This window comes from Magallana gigas, chromosome 7 (assembly GCF_963853765.1).
Source record: "Magallana gigas chromosome 7, xbMagGiga1.1, whole genome shotgun sequence".
Lineage (NCBI taxonomy): Eukaryota > Metazoa > Mollusca > Bivalvia > Ostreida > Ostreidae > Magallana > Magallana gigas.
In genome coordinates this window covers 7,698,665-7,725,398 of record NC_088859.1, presented here as the reverse complement: position 1 = coordinate 7,725,398, position 26,734 = coordinate 7,698,665, and the positions used below count along the sequence as shown (strand labels likewise).

The 26,734-nt window shown below is 35.3% G+C and overlaps 1 protein-coding gene and 1 long non-coding RNA gene across 2 annotated transcripts; both read right to left on the bottom strand.

The window, feature by feature from the left end:
* Positions 1-5,430: 5,430 nt before the first annotated feature.
* LOC136269795 (uncharacterized) lies at positions 5,431-6,347 on the bottom strand. The gene is made up of 3 exons (XR_010707323.1): positions 6,268-6,347; positions 5,650-5,866; positions 5,431-5,507 (listed from the first exon to the last, which is right to left on the bottom strand). It is a non-coding gene; the product is annotated as an uncharacterized lncRNA (long non-coding RNA).
* Positions 6,348-19,268: 12,921 nt separating this feature from the next.
* LOC136269831 (uncharacterized) lies at positions 19,269-23,573 on the bottom strand. Its single transcript, XM_066065193.1, has 2 exons — positions 22,863-23,573; positions 19,269-19,569 (listed from the first exon to the last, which is right to left on the bottom strand). The coding sequence occupies exons 1-2, from the start codon at positions 23,068-23,070 to the stop codon at positions 19,421-19,423; spliced, it is 357 nt and encodes a 118-aa protein (XP_065921265.1). The 5' UTR covers positions 23,071-23,573; the 3' UTR covers positions 19,269-19,420.
* Positions 23,574-26,734: the final 3,161 nt, after the last annotated feature.

Sequence of the window (26,734 nt, the reverse complement as noted above, 5' to 3'; positions counted from 1 at the left end):
GGTAAATATTGTCCCTATTTGAATGGCAGGACCTCTGTGAATAAGGGCAACTGTACAGAACTGGAACACTGTGTCTCCAGCTTTAATACCCAAACCGGTGACTGTCCTGGTCCAGGGAATCAGTGTGAACCAGGATGGATGGGGCCAGGATGTCAGTACGGTAGGTGAAACATCAAACTTTGTAATAATTATTATTTAGCCAATCTCAACTTCTCTGGCAATTGTGGCAGAGCTATGAAAAACACTTCGAATGAATTACATAGGCGTTCATTACACCCCCCCTCTCTCTCTTTAATAAGACGATATAAAAACAACACCTTTTACGATGTTAAATTCAATGATACACCGTAAATATAACACATAAGCGCAAACAAGGCTGTGTTTCCCATATCACATGTGGAATCACATTTCAACCTCAGTTCCTTTATAAAGTATTGGGTGTAAAAGTCTCGTATCTAGGAACCAAAGTTGTGAATGTTACCCCAAGGGTGGGTGGGTGGGAAATCTCACAACCCAACCCTACCACATTGTTCTTCCATCTCCTACTGTATACACATCCACCCATCTGCGAAAAGGAATGACGTCACTTCGGTAGCACGTGATTTCACTTGTGATATTCCCATATCACATGTGGAATCACATTTCAGCCTCAGTTCCTTTATAAAGTATTGGGTGTAAAAGTCTCTATCTAGGTATCCAAATCTCAATTCTTATCTCAATATCTAGTGCCTCTTCCCAACACTCACTATCAAATATATAAACACTTTTTAAACACATTAAATTAGCATATAAAACACATCAAACCCTTTATATGTTACTAGTATCACAACTTTAATCATTAAAATCATAAATCATATTCAGACATGTAAATGAACATAATGCACACTTAGCTCTCTATCTCATCACTCACTCTCTACAAAGGCCGAATCAAGACTATCATACTGCATGCACTCTCGATACTTTTCTTCCATCATTCCCGCATATTTCACACTTGTTGCCAATCTTCCAGCTACAAAATCTGATTCTACCAAGGCTGGAAGTCTACTATAATACTCGGCACTCCCTTCCCCAAACCAACCAACATGTCTCATTATCTGACACACCTCACTCATTGAATAGGAAACAGGCTGATCCAAAACCCGTGCATCCTCTGTAACAACTCGAAAGAGATAGCCACAAGACAGATCAACTCCCAAGTCTTTACATCCTGAAACAAAATCGTGTAACCCTACTACAGGACAAATAACCTTATCATCACATCTCTTTACAACAAACATATTACTCCTCCTTTTACCTCCTCGAAGAGTCTTTCCAAAAGTGTGATTAAACATAAAACCTGAATAATCTCTTAGCCACTTAACTTCTTGAGCCACCAAATTTGCAAGATCTCCTGCCCTATCTCCAGCAAAAAACTGCAATTTGAACCAAGCCTGGTCTCTCAATAAGATATACCTCTCCCTAACTGACACAGAACTCATGCTTAATCGACCCCCTATATAGCCAACAATAGCCTTAACCTTGGTCAAAAAGATGGGTTTAGCCTGTTTTGGTACCAAATGGGCTCTCGCGTGCTCCTCTTGTATAATTTTCAAATAATCTTTCACTTGACTTGATGCAGCCGGATTCCCTAAACCAAGAGCCATGTTCCACGATTTCTCACATCCCATCTCATGAAAAATGTTCACTAATCTATTTATCATTAATGAGACAGTACCAGAAGCAAGACGTACTGGACATTTACAGTCAAATAATCCCTTGTTTCCTAAAAAACGACAGTCTATCTTATGAACTTGACTTTTACCACACTGATCCTTTCATACCAAAAATCGCCTAATGTCATCAGGTGTACAACTTGTTAATTCTCGACCAGACATCCTCACAAGAAATTCAGTAATTTCCCTTTTCAAACAATCCTGCCTCTTTGAATCCAGTGAAGAAGACCTCCTTGCATCTACATGTAACTCCTTTAACCTCTCATCCAAGACTTGAACATCGACACTCCCTACCTGAAAAAGATTAAACAGGTTTATTCTCTGAAAATGTCAACCTGTTAGCAATCAATGCCCATTTCAGCCCCTTTTTATCAAGAACATATCCTTTCTTTGTATGGACCCGAATAACCCCTTTTCCCCCCTGCCAGCCTAACACCACACTAGATATCTTACACTCCTCAACGAGAGGCTGCCATACAGGCACTGGTTGTCTATATGGAACAATGCATGTACATACAGGAATTTCTTGTTCCTTCAAAAATGATAAAACTGGAAAAACCATACCAAATGGAGGAAATACATAACGGTTCAACTCCTTTCGAATATTTTGTGCGAACACACCAACCCCTGCAGTGAATGGCATTGGACATGGTGTAAAATGACGCAATACCCCACCCCCCTTGGCCTTCATTGAATTAGAATCACTTGCCATTAAATCAACAGTGTGGGGACCAAATACGTTTTCCACTATACCCCAAGTCTTCCCATCCAACATTGAGTCAGCATAACTAATTTGTCTTGAAGGTGCATCAGCCTCATTCAACTTCGAAGGAACAAACTGTAAATTTAACTCAAAATTCAACTTTAAAGTCAAAGAAAAAATACATTTTGTAATACAGTTCAACGCCCTGTTCCTTCCCCCTGGTTCTGCCAGACACTAAGTACAGCCATGTTATCTGTGAGCACATGTACTCTAGAATTAGCTAAGTTCTCTCCAAGAGCCAATAACACCTTATGAACAGCATCCGCCTCCTTTAAATGAATAAGTCTTTGATCATTCTCTTCCCAAAAATCACTAATCTCATACCTATTCCTACCCTGCTCTACCACTGCCCCGTACTTGTACAAGGATGCATCTGAAGACAACATAACCTGCTGATGACACTCACTTCTCCACTGACAACAACCTTCCCAAGAATCTAGAAAACGCCAATGTTCTAATTCCTCCCTCAGCTCATCAGTCAAACACACATGCTTACTACTTTTTACAGCTCTAGAAATTGACAAGTTAATCTCCCTACAAAACAGCCTACAACCAGGAACTGCAAGGCCCATTGATATACATTTACCAGCAAATCGCTGAAGAGTTTTCACAGTAAGTTCTTTTGAACCAAGAATACTTCCTCTCAAATCAGCAAATTTCAACTTCTTGCACTCTGGCAAATATAAGCTTGTTTTTTGGAATCAACCAAAAATCCCAGAAACTTGACACATGTCAATGGAACAAACGAGCATTTCCCCAAGGCCAAAGTATAACCTAACCTTGTCAACACTTCTACTTATATGTATGCGACCATTCAACCTTCTACATATGGGTCCACAGCACTAGAGACATTCGCGATAGCCAACCTATCATCAATATATTGTTAAGTAATTATAGACCGACTTCGAAGGTATGACGTAACAACCATCCCAATGGTCTGGTATATAAAAGGCGATGCCTTGAACCCAAAAGGAATTACCGTATACACCATGACATAACCACCAAAAATAAGCCCAAAGTATCCCTGAGAATCATTGGACAACCTAACATGTTCATATCCAGATTTTTCATCTGTCGTTATCAGAAATGCATTACACCCTACAAGCCTATGAACATCTCTCAAAGTCCAGCTGAAAAGGAAGATCCTTCACCCAGAGGTTCAAAAATCTGTCATCATGACATAGTCTTGGTGTACTTGGTTCAATTGTCAACGGCATCACAATATGGGGCATCTCACACTCACCGATTTTACCAAGCACTCTTATAGCACCTGACCTTATCTTTTCGTACAAAACATCACAAATAAAAGCATGATACTTTTTACATAAAGCAGAGTTAGGGAATAAAGCACTTGGGGGCAACTCAGAATCAAATGACTTTCCACGAAAATTCCCTTTAAAACGAGTAAAAAACTCTGTCACATCCACTCCCTCTGTGAGCCACTTTCTCACCCTCAATATCGTATTTTCATTCACTCCACTCCTCTCTAACACATATTCCCAGGCCGAAACATTTCTACCCAACTGTCCTGCAATAAATGAATCTGGACTATATACCAGCAACTGGTTCATATCAAAATCAGAACCGTCAATTACAGATTCTGCACTAACTTTTTGGGTTGCAAGTGAAAGAGTCCCACCACTGATTGTCACCCATTCTCCCTTCTGACGAGGAACTATTCTCATGGGATTAAATTCTACCATCTTGTCAAACTCAGCAGTAACCTGATTATCATTAATCAACACTGACGCTCCATTATCCTCCTACAAATTAAAATCATAATCCATTTAAAGGTCATATGGTGACAATCATAGTGGAACTCCTTCACTTAACAACCCAAGTGGACTTGGTCCACTAAGGCATCAGGGTCCTCGGGTTGCAAGATCAGGAATTCTTATGCATGTATGATATAAAACAAGCAATCCAGTTCCATCAAAACATTTAATGTGTCACTTTAACTATAATAACCATCTTCATCAAAAATATGTGTATCTTTCACTACAGCCATTTACAATCCTTCCAGCTGCATAAATCAATCAAAGCAAAATTAAGTTCATAAATGAACCTTGAATGAACAAAATCCTGTTACAAAATTGTATCCTTACAATTAAATGCACAAATTTCCATACATATGTATTCTCAATTTACTTTCTCCTAGCAGCCTTCATCAACTCACAATCTTTAACTAGATGTTGTGTCGAATCACAAAAATGACAAGCTAACCTACTAGCATTCCTTCTTCCCATACCTCCCATTGGTCTGTAACCCCGCGGCCTTGAATAAGCACCAAAGTTTGAAAATGGATGAAATGGATAAGGCTGAAAACCAGGGGCACCTAGAAGAGGCGTTGAATACTAGGGTACAGTCAAGCTAATGGAGAATTTGAACCTTTAGAACCTTGATCTTGTTCCATCTCACCCCTCATCTTCACACCCTCACATTTAGACCCCAAGTTTTGTCCTTCTTTTATACATTTATTAACTGCTTTTGATACCAGATCAGCTCCCTGCCCCCTAGAACTGTAAAACATAAATTCGCGATATTCACTTTCCCTTGCAGACGACCACATTGCCTATACAATTCTTCATATACTTCCATATCTTTATCCCCCAACTTTCTACTTAAGCGAGCTAATTCATCAAGAGTTATTAATATTAGAGGTTCACTAGGGTCCTGCTGAGCAGCTAAAGCTTTAACCCTCTCCTTCACCTTCGAAACATCCTCCTTCTCCAACTTCTCGAGCATCAGCAGTCTCCTTTCCATGTCATCAATCGTCTTTCTCCTTTTCACTGGGGTGGCCTCATTCTAAAATAAACAGGATTTGCCCAATTTTTTTTTTTACACACACATACAATATATTAGACACAGTACCTCCACAGTATTGTCTTCAGTCTGATTCTGTCTCTCTGCAGGTGCACCAGACGTACTCGGACCCGCTTCATCATCCTGCAACACCTGCCCCCTTTCATTCGCTGCTAGTACACAATAGTGCAACAGTAACTTTGCTGCATCATAATTTCGAATATCTTTCCCTACAAGACAGACTTTGCACGTAACAATATCAACTAGACACATAATAGTGATAATACCGCTATTACATCAATATAATTAAACCAGATTAAGTGCTCAAGACTAAATATCGCCCATGCTAATCTATTCAAGTACACAGTTTACCTGATAACTCCAACAACTCATCCATGGATTCCCCCGTAATCTCCGTCACTGCTTTGGCGTTATCCCTCTTCTGCAGCGCCTCCGTGCGCTTCCCGACACTGATCCTCGCAAACTCTTTAACATTTTCCAACCGCCCATCCTTTACTTTCCTGATTACAGGTAATAGAGTTAGCCCCTTCAGACTATGTCTCTTCTTTAACACTACCGGCTGAACCATCTAAAATATAAACAATCATGACGTAAGCATTCATGCTCGACCCGAACTTTACCGTCCGGATAAATACGGATAAACGAAGTAGATAATATACAGGCATATAATAAAATTTCACGCTTCCTACATTGTAGTCAATACCCACATTCTTCTCTAATCGTATATAAAATGCATTTGAATGAAAACCCAGCTTAGATATTCCAATTTCACACAAAACGCCGCTCCACGGCATGTCTCATATCATTTAATGGCCCCTGGCCCTGCCATATTCCAAATACAATCCAGTTCAAATCTGCGACATCCAACAGTCACATTAACTCAAATATTCTCTAAAGATATCCAACAATATTAAGACCCTAAATTTCACTCAAGCCTCCAACGGCATATAATGTAAAATATAATATTACCTTCCTCTCGATCTGCTGTCTGCTCTCACCATCAAACAGCGAAAAGGAATGACGTCACTTCGGTAGCATGTGATTTCACTTATGATAAGCCGATACTCAAATTAATGTGAAGCATTCTACTACGAAAACGTGTTTGTATATTACGGATGTAGCATGTAAATGTATTGTATACATAGAAAGTAAACAATATTTAATACCTTTTCTTATTTAAAAAAGATTATTCATATTTCATAGACATTAACAACATTTAAGACATTTACTTTGATTAAATATGCAATGAATAACTTATTTGATACATTAATTTGTGAATAATTGCAACTAATCTGATGTAATACAAAAAAATGTTATTTGTTATTACATATTTTTATTGTTGGAAATCCTTTTTTGTATTCATTGCAGTCAATCTGGCATTGAATCCCTTGAACAGTGATGTGGTGTTTGATGGAGACATGACGACGCACCGATCAATATCAGCAGCGACAGTTAACTTAAACGGAATGTTTATCGTTAACGCTTTCATTATACACACAAGTATAAAAAAAATTAAATCACTTCCAAACATTAAAAAAAAGTATTGTACTCCTGCTTTAATTATCTATAATTATGATATTTCAGGGTGGTTTAATGGCTCGGTGACAGTAAGAGACGGACATCAAAACGTTCTGTTAAATTATAATTTCCAGCTGGTCAGTCCGACCATTGTGTTGCCACGCCCTGTCTTAACAGATATATTAAACATGCAGTTTAGCACTTACATAGAAATAAGAGAAATTGAGGTATTTGGAGGTAAGCTTTAATCTATTTTGAATATATGTGTTAATTTGTTGTTATAGAGAAACATAAAGAAAATGTTCGGAGTAGTGAGTTTTCGACAATAAATCTTGTAAATAATTCGGTATTTTAATTTGAGAAAAAAATCATCATAATAACTAAACTTATTAAATACCCATCAATTTTTCCTTCTTGATACTGTCAATTTTACATAGTGTGATCCGATCCTGCGGATCACCACACTGTGGGTTTCCGATTACGTATCACCACTCTCTGAAATTAATGACGTAGTACGCATTAGATAACGTCTGTATTTTAGCGCGTTTTAAAAGTGTTCGTTTCAAAATAGCTTTGTTTTATAAGTGAATGTCATACAGTGGGGTTTTTAAAGATAGTTTTGTTATTAAAACTTTAAAATAGACAAGGGTATGTAATAAATTTATCATAATAACGGTAACCTGATCCAAAAAGCCGGATCACGTCCCATTGCCAGGCGCGGATCATCAGATAAAACGAGACGCTTGGGGGGGGGGGGGAGGGGTCCGTATAATCTGTTTAAAAAACAATGTAAGTATCTAGGACATTGTGTGAAGATATGCATATTGCCAATAAAATTCCGATTCGGTTATTTTTTCTGGGAATTTCGGCCCTTTTGAACTTGTTGGGGAATATATAGAGTACTACAGAGCAGATTTTTCCTGCACGACTCCTCTTAAACCGTTGCACTAAATGTCGTGATACCTCTTATTAATAGGACACAATGTGAAGGTTCGCACAATACCAAGAAATTGCAAATACAATTATTTCATTTCGAATCTTTGGTTTTTTGAATTATTAATTTTCTTGTTAACGACAAAAGTATAGATATGAATATATGCTGGATGTTGTGATTTTTGAGGGAGTTATGCTCGTATTAGAATCAAATTATATATTTTGTGTAATTTATCCATACCCTGCTTTTTATAATGTGAGCACTGTCAAGTAATGGGGAACTTGGAGTATGTAAGCTTGCTCACATTTCGTTTTATCATATAATTCTATATAGTTCATTGTAATTAGTTGTAAAAATAATTGTAGCATTTGAGTGCATTGGTTATTATTTTCATCAGAAAAAGAGCATACAGAATACCTTCATCCTAGCTTGCAATATTACAAATTAGGATGCAGTAGCCTTTAAGGTTCAATTATCTGAAACTAAAGTAAGATAAAACCTACAGAAAAAATTACAGCTAACATTTATTTAAAGATCAGACCTGAACTTTTGCAATTATAGTACTACACAAAATCAAAGTACTGAAGTACTGAAAGCCGGGCTCTTTTGGTGTGTCTTTATGCATATTGTGTAGTAAAGACTGAAAATCTCTCTCTCTCTCTCTCTCTCTCTCTCTCTCTACTTCTCTCTCTCTCTCATGCTTTTAATGTCGGCAAAGCATCAGAGAGCGACCAAATTTTGTAAGCGGCTATAAACAAAAAATATGTCTGTCTAGTAGAAGTTAAAAAGTTTAACAGTTGCTGCCTTGAATTTTGCAACAAGCATTATATATTCAATCCCTGTTTCTTCATCGCGCAGCAAAGAAGTTCATGGAAATTCATGCGCATTGTATGTGTCCAAAATGCATAGTAATGTTTTAAAAACACCTTATTAATAAGAAAACTAAAAAAGATAGACAATTCATTCGAAAATTAAAAAAAAGAAACAAAATGCCAACACTTTTGACAAAACGTGGCTCTTTGTGTAACTATTTGGTATAGCGGAAGCTTTACCTTGACGCTGTTTGGTTTTTTGGTTTATTTGTGCTATTTATAGTAACATTGGCGATTTGCCTGCCAGGACTCTGCTTTCATCAGAGCCCGGCTAAAAAATGGTAAATAAAAAGGTAAGAAAAAATTATTCTAATTACCTCTTTTTTGTCACAAGTGATGTTTTGTTTAAGCAATTTTTCTTTTAAAATAATAAAAAAAAATATCAATTGTTATGGCAATACATTTACAATTTACACTGTTTTTTGCCTGTGATAACACTACCATTTTGTAACGTAAATTCGAATGCATTTCACTAATACTATTTTTAGCTTTGACCGTACACTAATATTACTGAAATGTATAAAACTATACGTAAGAATGAATCATTATTTGAGTATAATAAGGTGATAAAATCAGTCGGGCGTGACCAAATCTATTTTTGAACCCTTTGGGCTAATCGAATTTGATCCCCCTTTAGATCAATTAATTTTATAGCATTTTTATCATTTAGAAAAATGCTCCTGACTTGAAAATTATAACACTTATAATTTTACAACTCAACCCATTGTTAACTCCAGTAGAATAAATCAAATCTATTCAGTGACTTACGACTATAAACGATTTATTGATATCATATTTAGCAATGAGTTCAGGAAATTAATAGAGGATATTTAGGCATAAATGCTAAAAAAAATCTTTATTTATATTCAGCTACTCCTCTTTTTACTTATATTTAATTTTAAAAAGAGTTTATGATTTAGCAATATTTTCTCATGAAAAAAAATTCAGTTTAGAACTTTTAGAGATAATTTTTTTTCTTCAAAAATATGGTTTTCTCTGTTTTGCTTGTTTTTTTTTCCTTTTTGAAAGTAAAACATAGCACTTCAATCAAAGGTTTATAAAACATACAAGATAGCTACCGTGAGTGGATGTTTTTTACATTCTAAATAATGTCATTCTTAATGCAATAAATTCAATTTTAGTATAAGTCACACATTCTTTGTTCCAGTTTAAATTATGATATAACACTTACAGCTATGAGTACAAACATCGAAAATATTCCTCATCCTTAGAAAAGGGCAAACATCCTGATATATTCTCAATAGTCATTGCTTTATCCAAAAATTACCACAATACAAGCAAATGTAAAATCTTACACTATACTTTGATAATAGTTTTACTCATCATTCTTACTAAAGGGATAAACTTCTTGAATTAAATAGATTTTATGATACATGTAGGTATAAGGTAAAATGTTTTTTCAATACCAGTATTTAAAATGGAAGGAAAGTCAAATACATATATTATTCATATTGATAAAGTGGTTTAAATTATCACATGCTGTTTTGAAATAAATAACAATTAAATGCACGTTTGAAATTAGAGAAATCGTATCTACTGGAGGCTTACATGATGTAGAACTCTTAAATTGTATAAAACCCCCCAAAAATGTACACAGTGCTTTAAATAAAACGTTGGTTCATGCTTTTCTGTTACTCAAGTATCCGACTGAACAAATAGATAATGTGTAAGTTCACAGGTCAATCTAAAGAATAAATACATGCATGCATAAAAATAACTAGATGCTGGCATTAGACAATAGTACCCGCACCAAGTGCTTGCCCCTAAATAACACTTTTTGTACCAGTTTAAATAAAAATGAAGGCCACATGCAAGTTCCAGAAATACATTAAAAAAATTATGATATTCTTAACTTAAGGATGAAATCCCTTCCCATATGATAATACAAATGAACAGCACTTTATGTGCAATTTGGGGTTGAACTGTTTGCATGTGAATTTTAAGTTAATCAATAATCTTAACATTTCATGTCATAGAAAGTATAATAGTCTATGTAATTATTACAAACTCAATTAAAGTATGCGGTTGCCGGCTTTAGATTTGCGTCTGTGTGCCTACATGTACACCATCGTGTGCACGGATTTAGAGAAGGGATGTGAACGAGGGGTCCAGACCCTCTCCCCACCCCATGAAAATTCATTTTTATCAAGAATAAAATTACCAAAATACACCTTGGACCCCAACGCTCAAACATGAAAGTCATTGCGCTTCATTGTTAGGTTACATTATTTTGGGGTAAAATATTATATTTATACTTTATTTTTCATTTCAACAGGAAGCATACATCACAATATGCAGGTGTCCTGCACCACCTTAAAGCTGTTATTTCCCTTATAAAATAGTGCAATGGGTTTTAAAAAATAGGTCATAAAAATACATGCATGTTACAAATAACTAATTTTTGTCTGAAGTTACGTTCACAACAGAGGTCTGCAGGTCTCATTAGCGGATACTAGTTTTACCCAGCTCTTCGGTTAGATTGGTTTCACGTGGTGTATGCATACATGTATGTGTTTTCTATATGCAGAAACGGATTAGTTAACTTGCATAAACATTTCTTTTGTGATGATCAGCTAAAGGGATTCATTATTGTGCTCTAATTAGATTATCATTATGATGTTGACCAATAAAGGTAAGCATAATACATGTAGTAGCACAATATAATGAGACACCAGCATACATAAGTATTACTTTCACTTTCTAAAAAAGTGATCTTCCTTTGCCAGCATACTGTTTCATCATCTTTTAATATTTAAATAAGCTTATCATTGTTATCTATTCTATCGCATTTGTAAAGTTTCTGTCATTTTAATTGCAAAAGTTATTTTTTCATTTGTCAGACTTACACTATTGAGTTGATCCCATATTAACCCTGTATAAACAATTTCGTATTACATTTGTGTATTAAATGTAAGTAGTTAGTGTTTTATATTTATCATTTTTAACCGGGTTTTCCAACGGAAAAATCCGGTTATTAAAATGGTGAAAATGGCGGGCGGGCGGGCGGCTGCCAAAAGGGTACCCTCATTGTACGGATAACTCCTCCTACAGTTTTCAAGATAGGAAGTTGTTCTTTTGCAGATCAATTGTACATATATCAGAGGTGTGCATATTGCTAGGATTTTGATTTCCGATAATTCATGAAAAAAATACCAGCTTTTGAACTTAGTCATTTTTTGGCAAAATGTTGCATATAGGGTACCCTCATTGTACGGATAACTCCTCCTACAGTTTTCAAGATAGGAAGTTGTTCTTTTGCAGATCAATTGTACATATATCAGAGGTGTGCATATTGCTAGGATTTTGATTTCTGATAATTTATCGAAAAAATACCAGCTTTTGAACTTAGTCATTTTTTGGCAAAATATTGCATATAGGGTACCCTCATTGTACGGATAACTTGTCCTACAGTTCTCAAGATAGGAAGTTGTTCTTTTGCAGATCAATTGTACATATATCAGAGGTGTGCATATTGCAAGGATTTTGATTTCTGATAATTTATCGAAAAAATACCAGCTTTTGAACTTAGTCATTTTTTGGCAAAATATTGCATATAGGGTACCCTCATTGTACGGATAACTTGTCCTACAGTTCTCAAGATAGGAAGTTGTTCTTTTGCAGATCAATTGTACATATATCAGAGGTGTGCATATTGCAAGGATTTTGATTTCTGATAATTTATCGAAAAAATACCAGCTTTTGAACTTAGTCATTTTTTGGCAAAATATTGCATATAGGGTACCCTCATTGTACGGATAACTTGTCCTACAGTTCTCAAGATAGGAAGTTGTTCTTTTGCAGATCAATTGTACATATATCAGAGGTGTGCATATTGCTAGGATTTTGATTTCCGATAATTTATGAAAAAAATACCAGCTTTTGAACTTAGTCATTTTTTGGCAAAATATTGCATATAGGGTACCCTCATTGTACGGATAACTTGTCCTACAGTTCTCAAGATAGGAAGTTGTTCTTTTGCAGATCAATTGTACATATATCAGAGGTGTGCATATTGCTAGGATTTTGATTTCCGATAATTTATGAAAAAAATACTAGCTTTTGAACTTAGTCATTTTTTGGCAAAATGTTGCATAAACATGTAGGGTACTCCATTTCACTGGATAAGGGTTGACATGGATTATGGATACAGTTTACATAAAAGAAAACCCGGTTTGCTGTCACATTGACAGCTTTTCACTTGTTATATAAGTTATAATAGAAAAGAGGGAGTCTTTTTTTCTTAATGTATCATAGTGCATCAAATACATTATAGGCCATGACGCTTTGGGATTGTTCTGACCCCATGAAACAGGAAAATAAAAAATATCTTCTAATGTCATTATGCTGCATCAAATGGTGTAAAGTACATGACCCCCATGTGTTGTCTTTAACCCCCCCCCCCCCCCTTTAAGATATAGGAAATGATGATACACTGTATATATTGATAACTTTTGAGATCCTCGTCTCTAAACTATATTAATTTTTTCTTGCTCTTTGTGTTATTGCGCATCAAATTGTTTATAGGTTATGCCACCATGGAGACATCCTGACATTCTAGAACTAGAAATTATAAAGTATTTTATCAGATCCATGTGTAGTGTTTGATCCATGTGGGTAATTTCTAGCCTTATGATGACACTGCTTTGTTTAGGAGAATTTACAATTGCCCCAAATAGGCGAATATACATGCATATAACATTTTGTTTATAAATCTCAAAAATTAAACTAAGCAATTTCCAAAAACTTAATGTGCACTAGGGGAGAAAAAGCAATCAAGAAATGATTTAAAATTTGCGACTGTATACATGTAAGAATATAAGAAGACTGAATCTTTAGAACCAGGTTTCATTGGGGGGGGGGGGGGGGGAAGGGAGGTGTGGATGTGGAGTATAAACATTTAAAATTTGAATCATATATTCTTATAAATTTTAAGTTGTCAATGAATATAAGTTATTGATCCCAAGGTAGAAATATGACTTCTGGTCATATCTCAATAGATCATTTGTCAATTACGCAAGGTGTGATTTTTTAAAGAATAACTTTTTTACCGGTTTATAAAACTTTTAAGACTCCAAATTATATTTTGATTTTATTTTAGTATATCATCCAACAATTAAGAGAAGTGTAAATGTAAGGTATGTAAGGTGATTTTCATTTTAAGCATAAATAAATGCAACTTTTTTTAAATTTCATTTTATTTATAGTTTAAGGAGGAATACATGCTCGGATCCAGAAAATTTTCTAGGGGGAAGGGGGTCGACAGTTTATATTTAAGTTATTTTGGGAGTTGGGGTTCCAAGTCATATATTTGACAATATCTTAATGTAATTTAAAATAAGACAAAACCTAATAAGCCATTCATAAGAACTGTATTGTATAGAACAAAACACAAACTAACACATGTATAAATTCATAGGAAATATTACAAAACATAGATGATAGATCTATATCTGGGTTCTTAAATTGAATCATATATCATGTACATATATTGTTGTTTCTTCGGTCAAGGCATTTCAGATGGTATGTAGGTCATGATCCTAAGTGCTCTTCCTGAAATTATCAGATATAAAGATATTATTCCTCCTTTGGTCATGGCGCATCAGATCATTATGGTATGTAAGTCATGACCCTCAGGGTTCATCCTGACCCCTTAGAATCAGAAATTGTCAATTATTGCCAATTATTGCTGTTTGATGATCCTATTTCTATTTCTCCTTTATTAAGTCTACCAAATGAAATTTGGAGACTTGTTTTTTGTAAGGTTCTTATTACATGTATTCTTCTTCTTCTTCGTCTTCTTCTTCTTCTTTCCTGCTCTGAACTTGTTTCTTAGAGATGGCTGAACAGAATTGTACAACACTATAGGATATGATAGGCCTGCATATCTAGTTGTGCATCCTTGTTTGATTTTTCTCATTTGGGGTTAGACAACTACTCTTCGGGGGGGGGGGGGGGGGGTTAAAAGGGTGTGGGGTCTAACATTGAACCTTATAGGAAGAATCGTAGACTCAACTGTAAATGGTAACTTGAAAACGGACAAAGATAATATTATACGGTTTTTATAATTATATATTGACTGTTACTAACAATATATAGGGTTTATTAGATCTGACACCTGGGGTCATCCCACCCCCAGGAATTGGAAATTACCAAATATCTCAGAAACTGTTATAAGCAAGTTATAAGCATTACCCCTAAACCATATATATATATATATATATATATATATATATATATATATATATATATATATATATATATATATATATATATATATATATATATATTCTTGTTCCTTATGTCAAGCGGCATCAAATGTTATGTAGGTCATTGGCCCTGTTGGTTGTTCTGACCCCATCGAATAGCAAATCTCTTAAGATCTTCCAAAACAGTTGAGATCCCAACTTTTAAACCATATATATATTCTTGTTCCTTGTGTCAAGGGGCATCAAATGGTATGTGTGTCATGGGCCACAGGGGTGGTCGTAACCCCCTTCGAACAGAAAGTGCACAAATATCTCGAAATCGGTTGAGATCACCCCTTAACAATATATATTCTTGATCATTAAAGGGCATCAAACAGTATGTAGGTCATGGGCCCCGGGGTTAAATTTAATTTTTCAAAACCTTACAAGTGCACATCTGTACAGTTCCTATCAGATCCAAAGATATGACGTGTCTATCCATTAAATTATACGAGGAGTTCTGGAATCTATGGTTTTTTTTTAGTGATAAACGTCAATTTTTTGCTACTATTCGACTCCCTGAATGAAATTTAGATTTTTAAAACCTTATTGCACATCGATAGGACAGCCCTAATTATATTCCAAGAGATAACGTAGCTACTCCAACAGTTGTAAGAGGCGTTCTCGGAACCATACTTTTTTGGCAAAAAACATCATTTTTTGTTGCTCACTGATCCCCTTAATAAAAAAAAAGAATCTGGAACCTGATCACACCTCAAAATGACACACCATCATATTCTAGAAGACTATTTGGCTACTGCCAAAAACAATTGACGTTTTTGAAACCAGGTTTTTTTTGGTAAACAATCGTCATTTTTCAGCCATTCAATGATCCTTAGGACAAAATTGAAATTTCAGAAACCTTATTGCGCAACTACAGGATACCCTAAAACATATTACAAGAGATGATTTGTCTTCTGTTGAAAATGTACGGGGAGTTCGAAGAAGAAGGTATTTTGTGATAAAACGTCATTTTTTTACCAATTTTTTTATCCCTAGGACTACCAGATAATTTTAAAAATCTTTTTACAAATAACATGACACCCCAAATCAAACTCCAAGAGTTCAGTTTGCTAGTTTATAAGATGTAAGAGCAGTTTGAAAAGTAAAACGTGACTGACGGACGGACGGACGGACGGAACAGGGTAACAACAATAAACCCGAACTTTCTTTAGAAAGTGCGGGTATAAATACGTATTGTAAGATAAATGACAGCTGTTAATCTGCTATCATTCAAAGTTAAAATGACATCAAGTAAATTTTTATTCGAGGTCAAGTTCTTTGCTTACTAAATAAGTCTGTTATGATTGTAATCAGGTTGTTTTAAATACATTCTCTAAAGTCGGCATAACCATGTCGAAATAACGACGGTAGACTTTTCTATGATAACTGGCATCTGTTGACAATTTCCACAGCTACGCGGAGATTCCTCCGACACTAACATGCCATAACATCACTATAATTTTCAACATGCTCTGTTTGGGGTTGGTTTGTAATTTAAGGGGAAGTCAAAGGTAAAAGAACGGTCTCAAATCGATATTGTTTCAAATTTTCCAGACCTTAAAATTGTTAGTGAGAGCAAATATCATGATATGCTAATGCTGATTATATGTTGATGAAACAAACCGGAATCGATTGTGTGACTCATATATGAACGTTTAATGGCAGCTCACATAGCAGCGGGAAATTTATATTAAGCGATTGATTTTCCTTATTTATTAAATGTCTCGGTGTTTTTAATCAAAATAAATACGATTAAAATTTTTGCAGATTATAATTAATTGATTTATTGTACAACATATTTTTAATTTCCTTCCCCTTTAATGTTATTTGTATATATTACAACACATGTTTAATTAGAAGTTCATACATCATGACCTTTAACCTTTTTCCGAAATAATTTTTGTTAAAGTGTATGAAAATTCTATACAATTTTATACTATTATCATTGATGGCTAACAAACCATTTTTTTCTGGAGAAAACTTACTGTTCAATACGTGAACTGATTAACAATTTTCACACTTGCAAGTCGTTGTCAGTTCTTTATTTGTAACAGAAAGCTTAATTCAAGAGGTGAAAGAAGCGCAGGAACAATCTAGGTCACTACTTTTTCTATCTACAAACTTATCGACTGATGTTAAAACACACGTAGTATTGTAGTTTTGTAATCAAAACACATTATATAGGCATAAATTTAGCTTCGACAAAAGAATACACATGAAATTATAGCAACAATTGTTATAATTGTTCTTGGAATAGGGTTCATTTTAAATCATGTTTATTGGTTGTCATTGAAACAAAGCGTCAGTAAAATTCCTTTCAGTTTGTCGCAATTTGTCAAAGTACATGGACATGTAGCAAAACCATTTAAAACATGTCTGTCTTTTCCTACAAATCCAGATCAAATCAGAATCGCACTAGTGTATTGTATATTCACGAAGCTTATCTACCATGTCCAATCGAACACCAGCAACTTAATTCTCTGTCGTTTTGTAAACATATAAAAAAAGTTATTCTCGGTAAGTACAGAGAGGATGTACGATCTCCTTTGAAAAATTTTCTGTATGTCTGTTCTCAATTCCTGCTGACTTTGACTTCAACGTAGAGATAAAATTCAGTAAAAATTATAACGGAACGTGTGTTATGTTGTAATAAAAAATATTTATCTATTTGGTCAATAGAATACTTGCAACACTGCTGCATTATTTTTGTTACCTCTATTCAAAGTAAGCGGCTTTGTAGGTTATCTCAAAATAGAAAGTACGGATCATTGTGAGTTATCAAAGACCTTATATAAGTATATTTTCAACAACACAAGTGTTTATGAACTGATTTATTAAGTTGGCAGGTAATGTCCACAGTGGTCAAAAAATTGTTGCAACAATGGGGTAGCCGACAACATGGCATACCCCCTACATCAACATTTTATGCCCTCCCTGCTGGGAAAAGTAGCACGCTGGGTTGACCGCAATCGTGCTACGGACACAATTCAACACAAAATTTGATAATATATTTGTATTACATAATTTAGATTTTCTTTACTCAAATGTCTTATTAGTCCACATAATATATCTATATACATTAACATCAACCACAACAAACTCACTACATACTAAGATCAGTTGGATGGTTAAATTGAAGGTGACAATTACGCCCTCTCGACCACTGTGACGTAAGCAGTAACCCAAAGGGAGCTGCTATCCAGGTCACCATCATCGGACCATTTACTCAGCTATCTGCTGAAAAGAGAACGCAAACAAAAAAAACAAACAAACAAACGGCAGCAAACTATTTCATAACATTAATTTAAGGTACATGTAGTATGTCCTTAAAATTTGTAAAAAAGAAAACATACCACAATACATGTCAAACAAGGGTTGGGTTGGGCGGGTATTTAGATATTATAAAAATATTTTGGGCTCCTTAAAAATTACCAACCTTTCCTTTCCGCTGCTGTATGAAAAAGGGGAGATAATCGGGAAATAAAGTGCCTGAATACCAAACCCTATGCGATCGGATAATAAAATCCCGGATACTTTATGTAGATATAAAATTAAGATGATTATTGCGGGGGAGAGCTTTGATAACGGCGCATATTACGAGACAAGCTCAAATATGCGCTATTATCAAATACCTTATATAAGTATATTTTCAACAACACAAGTGTTTATGAACTGATTTATTAAGTTGGCAGGTAATGTCCACAGTGGTCAAAAAATTGTTACAATAATAGGGTAGCCGACAACATGGCATACCCCCTACACCAACATTTTATGCCCTCCCTGCTGGGAAAAGAAGCACGCTGGGTTGACTGCAATCGTGCTACGGACACAATTCAACACAAAATTTGATAATATATTTGTATTACATAATTTAGATTTTCTTTACCCAAATGTCTTATTAATCCAGATAATATATCTATATACATCAACAGCAACCACAACAAACTCACTACATACTAAGATCAGTTGGATGGTTAAATTGAAGGTGACAATTACGCCACATGGGCACCTTAAGTGCCCACCGCCTCCTCGTGGGGGTAGGCAACTTCAATTTAACACCACTGTGGACATGTTTGTAAGGACCCTAGAATTTAATTCACTGGGAAAACCACTCTCTCCTTGTTTTTGACAAAGTATTCCAATGCCCCCTGTAGGTTATTTAGATAAATGTCGTTCCCCAGACCCGACAGATGTACACCATCCTGGCTGTACAGTTGTTTAGGTTTACCTAAAAACTGTGTATGCCTAAGAAGCCTCCCCCACAACCTAGGATTTCTTTGGCTGCTGCCCTGTTGACCCTGTTTCGTGCCTTGGCGTTTTTTGAGTAACGCCATGCTACCCTGGGCAGCAAGAACGACCAAACTATTTTTGTGTTCGGGAAGATAGAAGCAAGTAAACGTAAATCCCACCTTACCCTATCTAACAGCTTTTGTGTTTTTACTTGCCCTATGTCATTGGCACCACAATGGATAACTATAAAATTAGGTGGATTCTCAAACTGGGCTAACCATCTGAGCTTGCAGGCAAGATCAACAAATCGCAACCCCCGTAGCCCTGCCACCAAATGTCGATCCTTTTGTCTGGAGTCCTAAGCCCTGTCCCCCTGGCCTGCTTAAGGCTGCAATTCCTGCATTTCTTACAATGGAGGATCCCACTATCCAGACTGAACATCTTAGCCCTGCAAAATTTATTTGGAACATGTAAGTGGAGACCTGATATAAGTTTAAAATGCACTTGACTTCCATCTTCCTGCAAGCTTTATTTCCTCATCTGATAAACCTTTCTCAGCTGTAGCAGTGGCTGCACCTATCCTTAAGGAATGGGTTGTATATAACTTACTATTATAACCCAACACTGCCAAAGCTCTACCCATTACTGCTGAAAACTGATACCTAGTAATTGGTTTGCCATCAAAATGACAATACAGTGGGCCTGATATTTGTGGACGAATTTGCATGTAATCAATCATACAATGCACTTGACATGTAATGCCTGCATGACTATTTAATAAAATTGTTATCCCCTTGTTGAACTGATCAGTCTTGGAATGCCTTAACACTTTTTGTGAATTTTTATCTTTAATCTTGACATCTTGAATCCCTAATATAACTTATGAATTGTTACATTTTTATAAAGTCAGTTCCCCAACTCTTAGAAATGCCAAAAAATGTTAAGGTATAGGCAGACGAAAACAAAATGGCTTTATACTTGTTATGGCATATGCTAGTCAGCACCCTAATCAGTTGAGCAAGCATGTGCTCAGTCAAGGGTAATCTACCGTCCACCCTATTTTTAGGACGCTTAAAACCCTGAAGGAGTTTTGCTACGATAAACCTATTTGTATTATCCATTAAACCCTCAATCTTGCATTTGTACCCAATAGTAGATATGTAAGCTCTTGCTGTTGCATGTGAATAGCCATTTAGGGACAGGTATGCTATAAAATTTACTAACTGATCAAGAGGAGGGGGCCAGGTAACTGACAACTTGGTTAGAACTCTAAACTTTTCAAATGCAGAAATTCCAGTGATGTATGTAGATGTGGTGTTAACTGCATTTGCTGCATTTAACAATCTAGTGGCCTCACTTCCATAATCAAACTGTGAAACCTTGCTGGAATTGGATCCGGGTCTTTTCTGGCTACAAGAGCAAGGTTCCGAAAACGCCTCCACTGCTTACGAGAAATTGCATCTGCTATACTGTTATCTAGACCAGCTATATGCTTAGCTTTAAATGTAATATTATATTTCATAACAAATAAAACCAGTTGCCTTAGCAAACACATAATTCTTGGTGACTTTGATGACTGTGAGTTCAGAATTGCAACTAAAGCCATATTATCTGTATGAAATTTCACAATTCCCCACTTAATGCCTCCCCCCCCAAACCATCACTGACAATACTATAGGCACTAGCTCGAGAAAAGTTATGTCTCTCATAAAAGCCTGATTATTCCAACAACAAGGCCATTGATAATAAATCCATCTACCCCCAAAATAACATCCACATCCCAGTCCTGCTGAGCCAGCACTATCTGTAAACAACTGAAGAACCCTAGAATTAGTCCATTCCCTTTGGGGGAAATAAGCTTTTCCATTAAAATCAACCAAGAAACTTAGCCACATTGTCATATCCTGTTTAACAGCTGAATTGAGTCGAATATAAAAATCTGGATCTAAAATACTTATCATTGCATTATAAAACCTTCTGTTAAAAGCTCGGCCACCTCTGACTGCTTTGCTAAAGAAATTAAGCTTTCCTACCAATGATTCTAATGTACGAACTTTGACCTTTTTTCTACCCATGAGGGCTTCTAATAAACCTCTCAGCTCTAGTATTTTTTCTCTAGGTATCCTAATACACATTTGATCTGTGTCTATCTCTATACCTAAAAAAAATTAAACAAGTGACTGGGCCTTGAGTTTTTTCAACTGCCAAAGGAATACCACATTCTGTGCAAATTGACTTAAATGAACTCATCAAATTGTAGCAATTTCCTGAACCTTTACTTCCTGCAAAAGTAAAATCGTCTAAATAATGCGACAAAGTATCTAAAACTGAATTTTCAACTGTAGCCCACACTAAAAATGTTGAAAACTTTTCAAAAATGGCACAGGATAATGAACAGCCCATTGGCAAACATTTATCATAGTAATATTTTCCTTGAAATTTAAAACCTAACAGCTCAAAGTCCCCAGGATAAATTGGAAGTAACCTAAAAGCATTTTTAATATCAACTTTGCCCAGTTCTGCACCCTGTCCCAACTCTGCAATCATATCCACAACAGAATCAAAAGATGAATATTTTACTGAACATAATTGAGGATCTATAAATGCATTGATACCAAGAGAAGGAGGGTAAGACAGATGTGTGATCATCCTCCAGCCTCCACTTGATTTTGGTACTAAACCTATTGGGGAAATGTGCATATTTGGTGGTGGTGGATTAGAAAATGGACCCATAACCCGACCTGCATCAACTTCTTTGTTATTTTTTTCTTCTAATTGATCTTTGTGCTCATTTGCTGACACGAGATTTCTAGAAAAACTACCTAACCTTGGCCCTACATAATTTAATTTAAACCCCTTTGATAAACCCCCAAGTAATTCCTTAGCAGCTTCTCTTACTGGATAGTCTTGTAAAATTCTAGAGATTTTATCAACCCTACATGTAATTGGTGAATGTCCTAGGTCCCAAATTCCTGTACCCCGAGAATTGCTGAGCTGGTCTGGTGGTGGAGAGTGATTGAGGTCCCGCTTGTCTAAACCTTTGAGGAGAGCCATATCCTGATGGGCGAGGCAGGCGTTGGCTGAAATTTGACACATGTCTACGTGAATGAGCCGACATTGGACAGTTCAACATAGAATGCTCGTGCCCACATTTTATACACACATGTGAATATGAACATGGATTTCTGATGCAAAACCCTTGAAAATTGAACGCATAGCACTTATTGACACCATAGAACCCTGAAACTGGAGAAGAATTGCTAGGGCCAACCATATACATAACCAAAAGTTCTGAATCTACTACTGCCCATGACTTGGATGGGTCCATTGCCATTTTAAGCCTAAATTGCTCGTCGTACTGCTTCCACCCCACTGATCTCCCTGCCCCTACTCTAATGTCATGCATGTATTTCAACAAATCTTGAGTTTTGTCACTGTGCACAACAGTAAATATACTCATATAAACTAAAAATGCATCGGTCCACTTTTCAATTGTAACAATTTGTATGCTAGACTTTGACCTTGAACAAAGCTGACCATCATTGCCCATGACAAAAACCCTGTCACTTGCACTATTATCAGTGTTAGCATTTTTTAACAATGTAGCCAAATCAATGTATTTGCCCTGAATGATTTTCTGTCTAATTTGTGCATTAACATTGTGACCCATCTAAAACTGCACAGAGTTTAATTGGGGCGGAATGCAACCTTCAATACACGCAACTGTTGCGAGTGCATTACCTGGAATGGGTGCAGCATCCAAGCCACCAGGGGCTCCTGGGGCTGTGTCACCATGAAGTGTCACTGGTGCCATCATCTGCGGAACTTCTTCGGAGAGACTCTCTGCCTGTGCGGACGATATTCCCACGTCGCGGGTTTTTTCATTTCTCTTCCTCTTATTCTTCGGCCCCTTTGTCCCCTTAGCTTGACCTCTTTTGACCTTCGGCATGTTCGCTCAAAAAATATCCCAATTATTTTAATTTTAAACTTCAAATTCAATTATAATAACGATAAACTAATTCTTTTCACAGTTAAAATATAGAATAGGTACACATATCTAGACAAATGTCCTCGTGTTAAAGGGCTAGCGCTGGTCTAATGGCAAGCATCCATGCCCATTTAAATCTATTCCAATCAATCTAAAATTATGTCATCGAGCGAAATAAAGTAACCGATTTAGACTTCGATACTTGTTTGCATTAATGAACTGTTATAAATATAATAAATGCTCAAAACTATATAGATATTATTAAAATATTTTGGGATCCTTAAATTACCAACCTTTCCTTTCCGCTGCTGTATGAAAAAGGGGAGATAATCGGGAAATAAAGTGCCTAAATACCAAACCCTATGCGATCGGATAATAAAATCCCGGATACTTTATGTAGATATAAAATTAAGATGATTATTGCGGGGGAGAGATTTGATAACGGCGCATATTACGAGACAAGCTCAAATATGCGCTATTATATATAGCTATAACTTTCAACAATTGTAAGTTTAAAAAATAATATTAATGGTATCGTTAAGCTTACCGAGCCGATGTCAAGGGAGCTTTTACAAATTTGAGGTTTTTGGAGCAGGGTCCCTTTGATGATTATATCTTACTTACTAATGGTCTTATCTTCACTAAATGTGCATGGATGTTGCGTCGAATGATATTCATGCACTTGACATGCTTGAATGCTGAATCCGAGCCATAGGTTTCGGATGCTGAATGATGATAAGTTTTTGGAGCTGGTTAAATATTTTTGAGCAGGGGCCTTTGATGACTTTTTCACTACAGTCATATTTCTGCCAAACTTGCATGGAAGGCATGTCTAATGATACTTTTGCATATAACAGACTTGAATGCTAAATTGAAGCCAACACAGAAATACATAATACAATTGACATCAAGCAATAAAACGCCTCATTATTGACGAAATAAATCAAAGATAAAGTATCTTTTAAAATTTTGAACAAATTGATTACAAACTTTCCAAAGAAATTGAATATAAGGATCACGAAATTATATTTCAAAACGAGTTTTTCGTCTGCTAAACAATTTGAGTTTTCTTGGTAAGGTCCATCGTATTTCATTTCTTGAAAAGAATGTAAATGTTCATTGACTTTTTAATTGTAAAACAACTTGTTGATTAAATAGTCATTTTTATACAAATTTGAGAAGAAAAAACCCCCAAACGTTTCCTTTTTGGTGATTATTTTTTAGGTACTTTAACGTTGGACAGTATTTAAAAGTCACAGCTACTAATTTATAGCAGAACACATCAGTATACAACAGTCAGCATAATAATCACAACAATGTTGAGTTGTGCATGTATTATGCTTAAATAACAGTCAGGGTTTGATACATAGTGCAAAATTAAATCATTCAACCTTGCATAATACCCTCCGGCTTCACCCGAAAATACAAAAATCAAATCATAATATTACATTAATAAAAATATTATACAATTATTGCTGTTTTATGGGGTCAATACAATGAATAAGCTACCCGAGAAGTACAATTTTCACCAAGCCGAAGGCGAGATAAATATTGTAATTTGAGCTAAACCATTGTATTGATCGAAAAAAAACCCCCCAGCAATAGTTGATATATTATAGTATGATTTAGCGACAATACAGACATATCAAATTGAGAATTATCAAGCCAAGATTTTAGTTTGAAGCCATAGCCGAACAAATTGAGAGACGCGGTTTTCCGATGAGCGATCGACATGTATTTTTAGTCCAATGTAGTGAAAATCAAATGTTATTTTGACCCACTAGTTCATGTGCAGGTGAATAAAACGTTTTTATTTTTTCTAGATTGTTGGATATCAGCCAACCAGAGAGCTAAGAATTCGTCAATCATGTGAAAAAATCAATCATAATTTTACTATTGAATTAAAAATCAATTAATTTTTAAAGAGGCATGGTAACGATTTTGGTCAATTTTTTTTCGATTTTAAAGTTTACAATGCTTCAGTAAGGCATTTTCAATTTTAAATTTGAGTGTCACTCGTCGAGTATAAGAGAGTTACAGAGCTTATAGATTTTGCTATGTAAACAAAGAGTTTATTTACATTTTGAATGTTAAAGTGAAAATTCTATTTTTAGACCTCAAATGAATGTGATAAACGTTAGGAACTGTTCATGTATGCTCAAAATAAATACAAGGAAAAACATTATTTTTACCGACAAAGAATTGTGCGCCCTGTATATTGCTTATAATGTAGATGATTATTTCGCTGACACAGCGCCAATTTCACACAGCAGAGCAGAACATAGCAAACAACTTTCCGGTTTTGACAGTCTATGAATATTAATGAGCTTTTCTAAACGATAGAAAGAAAGCAGGTCAATATTTGACAGCTTGTTTTAATGAGAAAACTACAATGTAGATAGTAACATCCCACAGAAAGTCCAAGCTCTTGTTAAAACGGTTCTAATAAAAAAATACAATTTGACAAAAATCGTGACCATGCGCCTTTAACTGACTTGCTAAAATCACAGCTAACTAAAATTCACATTTGTAAAACACAACAAAATAGGATGTGTATTTTCTAGTTAAGGTAATTGATCCATAGTAGGACCTAATTATTTTAACCTTAAATATCAATCATGTATTAAATACTCTCATATTATTTCAAAGCATTTTAGAGTAGAAACCGAGAGAAATTTTCAAAAATATCATTAACTAAGCAGTACTTTAATAATAAAGATTGCATTAAAGTCAATGGAGACAAGCACATCTTTAAAAATAAAAGAGTACAAAAGTAACGACTAAGAGTATCAATAGATGCTCCAGTGGAAAGATGCATTTAATTATTAGGAATAGGAAAACTATTTAAAACTAAGTTTATACCTAATTGTTTTTTTAAGAATTGATCTTTATAGATTAAAAGCAAAGGGGGACACCTCTTCGATGACAGGAAAAGGTCAATTTTCAGGACACATTTCACTCTTTCATACTGCAAATGATATTTAAACATGAAATATATGTATTAAGCCCATATATATCTGTCATGCATCCCGATTCATTGAACATAGACTATTATGGATCGGATATCTTAAGGTATTAAGGGACACCTCCATGTTTTGACGTACTATTTATCGAAACAAATAATAAGATAGAGTGCAATTTTTAAAATAGTTTCTTTCCCAATATTGTCACCTAACAGTATAGCGCAGTGAGAATAAAATGAGTTCACTACGAATCTGTAAGTCATGAAAAAAAAAAATCAAAACGTATTTTTTTGGGGTTTAATATTGTAAGAACAATTTATTAATAATATACTTTACACGACATTAATATCAACCGATGGCCCATACCACCTTAAGAATTCAAAAGAAAACAAACAATATAACTTTATGATACGCCAAGCCACAGTTGATGACAGGGCTCAGTGAAAAATTCTAGTACCTTTATTGGCTCCGCCCTCCACACGATCTCATCTTAAAACATATCATAATTATATCATATTGGATCATACTATACTGTACTATAATACGACACAATATAATAATGTACTTTATTATGTAGTTTTGTATTTTATAGAAGTGGATTTAAAGTGGATTGATAGAAATGGTATCATACAATCAAGATGATATTTACATATAATATGATA

Bases quoted from the DNA above. Each gene is read 5' to 3' on its own strand.
- LOC136269831 (XM_066065193.1), bottom strand. From the start codon at position 23,070: ATGCCGAAGGTCAAAAGAGGTCAAGCTAAGGGGACAAAGGGGCCGAAG. The intron at 19,570-22,862 runs GTAATGCACTCG...TAAATTTTGCAG, and splicing joins GGATGCTGCACCCATTCCAG to GGCTAAGATGTTCAGTCTGG.